The sequence below is a fragment of the Chaetura pelagica genome, unplaced genomic scaffold (assembly GCF_000747805.2).
Source record: "Chaetura pelagica isolate M959 unplaced genomic scaffold, ChaPel_1.0 scaffold316, whole genome shotgun sequence".
NCBI lineage: Eukaryota > Metazoa > Chordata > Aves > Apodiformes > Apodidae > Chaetura > Chaetura pelagica.
The window spans coordinates 1,602,185-1,610,075 of record NW_009953497.1 but is presented as its reverse complement, the minus strand read 5'-3'; the positions used below and the strand labels follow the sequence as shown (position 1 = coordinate 1,610,075).

Here is a 7,891-nt window from a genome sequence, read left to right as displayed (position 1 = left end):
AAATATGTTTTGCTGAAAAACTCAGGAGTAGGTACTCAACCTCCCCACTCACACACAAACAGCAGGCATTTCACTTAAGTAAAAAAACAAACAACAACAACAAAAAAACAAAACAACCCTAAAAATTATTAAAAATAATTTTTAAAAAGAGTGAACCATGCCAAGTCCTGCAAATGCCTTCCTAAAGTCCTCCCCTCATCTGTGTGACAGGGTCCCAGTGCTGTGCTTGGGAGGGGCAGACTTTCACACCCACTTTCTGTGCCTTCCTTGCAGACTCTCTGCTCCAGCTGCCCAGCTGTATCTTTCCTCAGGGACCGTGCTAAACCTAACTGTACCCTTTCCCTAATGTGACCCCAAATCCTGTCGTTTACCACAACTGAACCAGAGGGTGGAAATACTACACCTTTGAAAAGTCTCTTGAAACAGCATTTATTTTTTTTTAATAATGATATCTCAACAGAGCTGCTTTTGTGTGTTCTGTAGGTTACCCTGCTCCCAACCACACCAGCACCTAAAATTGCTTTCTGAGACTTGAATATATTGCTGGCAAGACAATCAATTCAAGTGGTAAGGTGTATAATATTTAGAGATAAAGATATATATATTTAAAAAAACCCAATAATAGTAAATTCCTGTAATATGTCTAGTCTGATATGAAAGCTCTCCCTCTACAGAGAGACATCTGCTGTGATTACCTTACAAAATATTAAAAAAAAAAAAAACACACACAAAAAATAACTTTCTCTGTGAGAAATAAAAATAAATCCTAGTGCAAATATAAAGCTCTGTAAACCTGGTCCTATGAGAATCTATGGTTAGTAAACGGCAGTTAAAGCAGGTTTATCCTCTCACAGAGAGAGCTCACATCATGGTTTCCACAATGATATGAGTTGGCTTGATCAATCCACCATTCGAAGTTCCATTGGGGCAGAAGGGGGTGCCACTCTCTGTTTCTTTGGACCACCGATTCACTTCCTTGGGGGCAGCCACTGCTTTTATCCTCTGAAAGACAGAAGAAAAGAGAAGATGAGAAGACCCAAGTGGCTCCTGTGGCTCTGTGTGCAGGGTGGAGGAGTTGGCAACCCAAGGATGGGGATGGTGGCCACCAGGGACGTGCCTCTGCAAGGACACGGGGACGTGGCTGTGGAGCACCATGTTTAATTTTTGCTTAGCAGTAGAGCCTGAGTTGGCACAGGGAAGTCATCATGAGAGGGTGTCACCCTGCATGCTGGGCTTTCTGTACTGCAGCTGCTGCTCAGATTACATGTGTTCTCCTTCCTCTTTTAGAAACAACTCTGCCTTTTAGCCCAGCTGTTCATTGCCAAGTGGCAATTTCTCTCCTACCTCTCAGTTCACAAAGGAAGAACTAAATGGCATCTGACCAGTGTTTACTCTCTTTCTTTCCTAACATGGTCTTTGAGGAGTGTTTTGGCTACTTTTAGACTTTTCTCTCAATAGAGGCTACAATGTAGGCAGGAAAATAAACACTCATGAAAATGCTTTGGCCACAGCTGAAAAAGACCATTAACACTTGGAGAAAAACAAAAAATGTTCTTTTTTTTGGTGGTGTTTTTCTTTTTTTTCATTCTATTTTATCTTTTTTTTTTTTCCTAACCCAAACTGTCCCACTTTCTGCTCCAAGAATACTCTGAGCTGCATTTAAGACTGGTTCATTAGGCAAAACCCAAAACTAATACGAAACCTTAGAACAGAATTGCTAAGTTTCACGCTTGCCCAGTCTCTAAAAGATTCCCACTAGAAGGAAAACAAACCACAGGAACCTGCGCTGAGCTGCAGAGGGCAAATCCAAACCTGAGAGAATCTGCACTGTCACAACTGACTCTAAGCCAAAGTTCTCCAAAGATCAGGGCAATCTGGATCCAGTGTTTAATTTTGATTCATTAGGAATATTAAAAACCACAAAATTAAACAAGCTAGGCTGGACTTTTATTCAGTCCCCTAGAGTGAAGGCCTGAGAGCCACACAGGTGGAACTGATTTTCCCTGAAATTTAATGAGCTCTCAAACAGCTGGGGTTGACCCAGGTCTGTCTGTGTGTCTGTCTGTCCATCTATCTATTTACTTCTATCTCTCTCTATCTCTCTTTCTCTCCCTCTTTCCTTCTTTCTCTTATTTCCTCAGTAATTTGTAGAAAGGTGCTTCCTTGTCCTCATGAGCTGGAGAAGAGAGATGGGGCACCCAGAAGCACCCCAATCCTTAAGCAATGATTTGCCAAGCTCAAAACTGCAGAAGTGGGATGCAAGTAAAATTCCCTGGTGTTCGTCTGAGGAACTTCAGCTTCATGTTTGTTCAGTTTCTACTGTTTGCCCAAAGGACAGGTGATCTTTAACAGCCTTATTTGCACTCACTGCAGGAGAGGAACCTGGCCTTGCCCTAACTGGACAGGGTGGCATTTTTCTGCACAGTGTGCTTATTTTGTATAAAACACAGCAAGTTAAAGCTCCCTTTCTCCTCTAGGCAGACAACCGGTTGCTCTTACCTCAATGAGTGACCCATCTGACTGTATGATGCGGATGACCATCACCATAGGGATGCAGATCATGGAGGAAAGGGCAAGAACCCAGCCCAGGCCAATTGCCCAGTCTGGGTATGTGTAGACCTTGTTGTAGGTCAGTGGTTTGTACTTGGCCAAAGAAAAGATAAAGCACCCCTGTGGATGAGAAAGGAACACAAAGTGAGTCTCAACAAATTCTGAAGGCACTAGGGCTCTGGTGCTACCATTGGCCCTGAGGGAGACAGGCAGGAAAACAGAGCTGATAGATCCCATATGGAATTTAAATGAGCAAGGGAATTCTTTTTCCATTTAAATTCCTGAAAGAGCATCTGCATCTGCTTATAGGTAAAATGTTGCTTGACAACAGGGTCATAAGTGATGGTGCTCAACAGGTGCAGGACACTGCGTCTTCTTTTTCAGGGTCAAATAATTTGTTGTACATTGCAAGGAGATTACTGGGATGCAGCAGAGGAAATAGTTCAAGCTGAGCACCTGCCTCGGACTGCTCAAGTATTTTTGTTAAAATGGCCCAGTAGTCTTACCACTTAAAATAGGGACTGTTCTTTGGAGAGTGAGTTTTCTGTGTCATGAATGCCAACCCTGAGAAAAATCCACTCAAATGTAGCCAACTGTATTTGCCCAGGCACAACAGAGAGCTGTCACATTAACAGCTAACATTTGAGAAGATGAGGTCTTTGAGGAGTATGTTCAAGCTTCCAGTATGTCTTTGCAAATTGGTGTCTGAAAGCAAGAGCCTTCATGTGAAGAGAAGAAAAAAGAGACAGCTCAGAGCTGCTGTGTGGAAGACTTGAAAGAGCCCGGGTCAGAACTTACCACGCAAAGAACTGGTGTGATCACAATCCAGCTCCACTTCATCCAGGGACCAGGTCTGTATCCAATCATATCCTCAATGGCATCATAAATATTATCAGCGCCTGTAACAGACAACACAGCACAGAATTCAGCATATAAAAAGACAGTGGGGTTACAGCTGCTTTCCCAGCCCCCTCAAGGGGTATTTAAAAGGCCAGAATACACTTTTCTGACAGCTTTCTTTTTGTATTTCCTGTTTGGTTGGCTTGCCCCTTGCAGACATTGCAGCTTTTGAAAGGAAATTCTCTGAGAGACAAACAGAAATTTTCACGGCTGGCCAAACTTTCAACTCTCATCTCTAAACTTAACACATGTAAATGCTTAATTGTGCCTTTATTAATTAGCAATGGAAAAATACTCATTTTTGTGTGGAAAAACACCGGAGGCTGGCTTCATCCCAGATGCAAATTTGTCTCCAAGAGGTCAGTGCAAATTTATCTGTTGCTGGGAAGAAGATTCTGGGGCAGCCGATGATTAAATGTTTGGCTACCAAAACTGTCACTGACTCATCAAAAAGGTATCAGATGAAAGGATTCTTACTTACCATAAACCCAGGCTACAGCAATACATTCAAAGAATGCAACCCACAAAAGGCATACACCACTAGCTGCATAGTAGTCAAAGAGTTGAAAAACATACATGCCACCCTGGAAAAGAGACACGACTGATTAGGATCCAGCAGGAAAAAAACCAACAAAACAGCCTGAATTCTTTAGGCCCAGCTCCCAGTAACATCTACTGACTTATCTTAATTATTGCTGTCTAACAAGATGAAATATCAAGCAAGTAGGTAAGGTAAATATTTGCCATTACCTTCCCTGGGGAATATGCATGTTTACTACAGGATGCATTCCAAACAAGACGATGATTAAACAAAATTAAGCCACTTAGTATAATCTACTGAGACACTTAAATCTTTCCTTCTTAAAAGTATTTTAGGCTGGGCATTTATAGAAACAAATGATGTAAAGCAGTAACAGGTCGCCTCCTAACATTAATGCCCCTCAAATACTACAAATGAAGTTAGTTCATCAGGAGGACCTTAATTTATGAATTGGGTGGAAGAATTTTTTTCATCAGAATAGTTAATATTTTTTTTTCTTTCTTTCTAAATCTTAGAATTGATACTGTGCTGTTAGGCTCTTTGCTCTCACTACACTGAACTGTATATACCTGCACTTTCACTTGAAAATCTGTGTGTTAGGCATTTCTGTTGCAGGTACTATTTTAATTCCCACAATCGTGCTCTTCCAGTTGTTTTTAAAATCTGGCTTGGATTTTATTTTGGAGATAAATATCACAACAGTGCAGCCACTGGAACATATTCCCATCTTGTTTACACTAGAATAAATCCAGGGTTATTTAATTGATTCAAATCTATGTAACCAAGATAAACATCTCTCTGCATGCACTTGGATGGATTCTCAATCTACTATGCTGAAGGTTCCCAACGTGTTTCATAATTTGGAACCAGATGTTAATATTCATGTTGATCAGTACCTCAGATGAGATTAAATTTAATGAGGTTTCTTTTCTCTGTTCCTCTGACTGAAAAGGCAGGACTACCCAGCCTCTATTCACAGTGCTTTCAGATCTAGGGATGAAAGATGTTCCGTAGATCTGAAGAGCATCGCTCCTCTGTGTGGTTGATTCTGTGCAATATCATTCATAGCTAAAATTGGTCTAAAAACTGGATGAAAAAGAAGGCAATTTCCAGCACCAGTGCTACTTACCTCAGTCACCATAGTTAGTCCCAGAAGATAGCTAAGGAAACATACTATAGCGATGAAGATTTCCCGTCGGTAACCCTTCCTTAGGAAGGATGGGTGCAGATCAACTAATGACGTGATCTGTCCTTCAACTTCAACAAACTAAAGGGGGAAAATACAACACAAAAATGTGACTTGAAAATTACCTGCTGTGCATTTTATCCGGGCTCATATTTGGACAAACACTCCACAGCAATACCCTAACTGCACTCTGGAAAAAGCTGCTCTGAATAGATAAACTGGAAGCTATTCCAGAGGCTGAAGCATGGGCATAGTTTTCATGTTGGAACAAGCTTTCAGAATTGCTGTTCACTTCCCAGCAGCCTTATGAACTACCAAAGAGGCTCTGCAATGCAAACTGCAAGGGTAAAGGAACTTAATTTGATGACAGAAAGGCACTTGTATGGCTTCTATGTTGTAGCTGTCCCAGATGGATACAAGATGTGTGCTAGGAAAGAGGCAGGCAGAAAACACTCAAAAAAGTCTAAGCTAGGAGAGTACCTCCCAATCTTTTTTTTGATGTGCCAGGAGACCTCACATGAACTAGTCAGGTTAATTCCACAATTAGATATAATTCTACTCTTGGGTTCACTAGTGAATATTCAGCCAAGGGAAAGCAGACTTTGATGTGAAATAACAGCCCTTCTTGACTAAACTTTTCTTTTCTGAAACTGAGAGCAGAGTCCCTTTGACTGAGGCTCTGGGGCACTTCTGCATCAGTAACAGAGCTGGTGATACAATTCCCATATAAAGGTCTGGTAAACTATTTGCATGTGTATACCAAAAAGGAAGCTCTAAATAGATGAGCTAAAATCTTGTTTTATCTAGCTTCAGGAGAGCTGTATTTTTACTTACTTGCCATTTGAAAACTATATGTAAGATGTGTAACTTGACTTAACCAAATAATCCAAGCTGGATTTGAACAGCAGTTTGAAGTTAATTGAAAACCAGATGCATTTCACCATGCATTCAAACAAATCCAAGGAAAGGATGATTCAACTACTCTGCACTCTCCATCTGGCAAGGTACGAAAGCACCAAGTTCACCCAAAACATGAGGACACCATGGTGAACCAAGGCTGCCTCTGCAGAAATTATCTTCACTTTAAGTGGATATATCATCTTATAACTAATGAGTAAGCAAGGGGAGTCTGTGAAATAGTGTTATTTCAAGAAAGGCTACTTTTTCCTATCTGGTACCAATTGCCCTGTAAGAACTCTACCCTCTTTGACCATGAGCAGAAGCTGCATTTCGGAAATACAGATTGTCCTGCAGATTTTGTTGCCTCCTGTCTTGTTACTTTAACTTCTGTGAAACTGGTTTTATTTAAATGCAACCCTTTCCTTTGGGCTGATTTGATCTTAAACTGCTCTGGCATTCCAGAAACCTGCTTGACTGCACTACAAAATAACAGGGGTGGAGGAGAAAAATTAAGCGCTCCAATTAGTTTTAATCATTCTACGCAGTGAGGAGATTTTAAAAATTACTAGGCAGCCTCCAATTTGCATAAGCACAGGGTTGTTGAACCACAGCATTGGGCACTTTTGCATTTACTTTGGAATGACTGAAAGTTGCTCACTGGAGTTCAAAGATTAAGCCCTAACGTGCAACTTAGGGCAAATGGAATATAAAAAATGTAAGATATTACGTATGTAACAACTGGGTAAAAATCCATTTACAGATCTCTCCTCACATTTAGGCTAAATGAACATTTCATCCTTGCCAACTGGGTTTTGATAACCCCAGTGAGTTTCCATGTGCATGTGGAAAACTGCCTATTGCCCTGAAAACTTCAGCAATTTTGAATGTGTAGTTACTGCATAATCCCTGGTCACCCAGGTGTAAGTGGACTATCTAGAAATTATTTACAGATTCTTTTGCAGTATTTAGTCCAACATTCCTATAAGCAATCACTAGGAAAAAGAATCTAACTTCTTGGACTCAACTTTTTGATTTGTTCATGCTTATTAATCAGTATGAGTGTGTACTAATTCGTACAACTCAAACCTCAAATGCTTTCTGGTCTGTTTGGAGGTACTGAATGTGTGCTGATGATGTGAAAGTCAACATGATCCCACATTGCTCAGCACCTCTATGCCCAGTGCCACCTAAAAACCTGTGCCTTTGTCTTCAGACTGTTCATGAAGCCACCCTGATCACAATGGCACAAAGTCCTCTGTGGAACATATTGCTATAGTTTTCAATGCTTTTAAAATTATTAAGCTCTTCTTCACAGTAGGAAAATACTGTACTGTGATCAAAATGGTAGTATTTATGCCAGACTGGGACTAATGTTTAGGTTATGCAGTAGTGCCCTGGTCTTGTGGATTCCATTAACTCCTGATGACAAAGAGCAAACAACATCATACTATCAACTAAGAGGCTCAACTTAAAAGCAACTCAAATTAATTCCTGTTAAAAACATTAGAGGTTTTCACTTCTTAACTCATGTCTGTAAAAGCAGCTTTTCTCAAGTCAGCAGCACTGAGAAAATAAGCCACATATCTCTTACCCATAATACTAACCTGGCTATCCAGTCCAAGCAACAGAAGCATAATAAAAAAAAGGATTGCCCAAAAGGTGGGCAGTGGCATCATGGACACAGCTTTTGGGTAGGCAATGAAAGCCAGGCCTGGACCTAGAGAAAGAGAAAATAGGAACAGGGGAAGGGAAGGGAAGAGAAATAGTAAGTACCAGCCCTGGGGTAAGGGCAGCCACACTCAAATGCAGGAATG

General features: G+C 40.8%; 1 protein-coding gene across 3 annotated transcripts in view; it reads right to left on the bottom strand.

Annotated features, from left to right (window-relative positions):
* Positions 1 to 448: 448 nt before the first annotated feature.
* The window catches only part of SLC6A6 (solute carrier family 6 (neurotransmitter transporter), member 6), a 46,435-nt gene continuing 38,992 nt past the window's right edge, over positions 449 to 7,891 (bottom strand). For 2 of the 3 annotated variants that reach the window (XM_009999291.1, XM_009999289.1), the window contains 6 exons: positions 7,682 to 7,794; positions 5,121 to 5,258; positions 3,932 to 4,034; positions 3,349 to 3,449; positions 2,500 to 2,670; positions 449 to 1,002 (listed from right to left, as the gene is read on the bottom strand). In XM_009999291.1, coding sequence (XP_009997593.1) covers positions 862 to 1,002; positions 2,500 to 2,670; positions 3,349 to 3,449; positions 3,932 to 4,034; positions 5,121 to 5,258; positions 7,682 to 7,794 — 767 coding nt within the window. In that variant the 3' untranslated portion in view covers positions 449 to 861. Of the gene's footprint in view, positions 1,003 to 1,392; positions 1,396 to 2,499; positions 2,671 to 3,348; positions 3,450 to 3,931; positions 4,035 to 5,120; positions 5,259 to 7,681; positions 7,795 to 7,891 lie in introns of all 3 variants that reach the window. The other variant, XM_009999290.1, reaches the window with a different exon arrangement.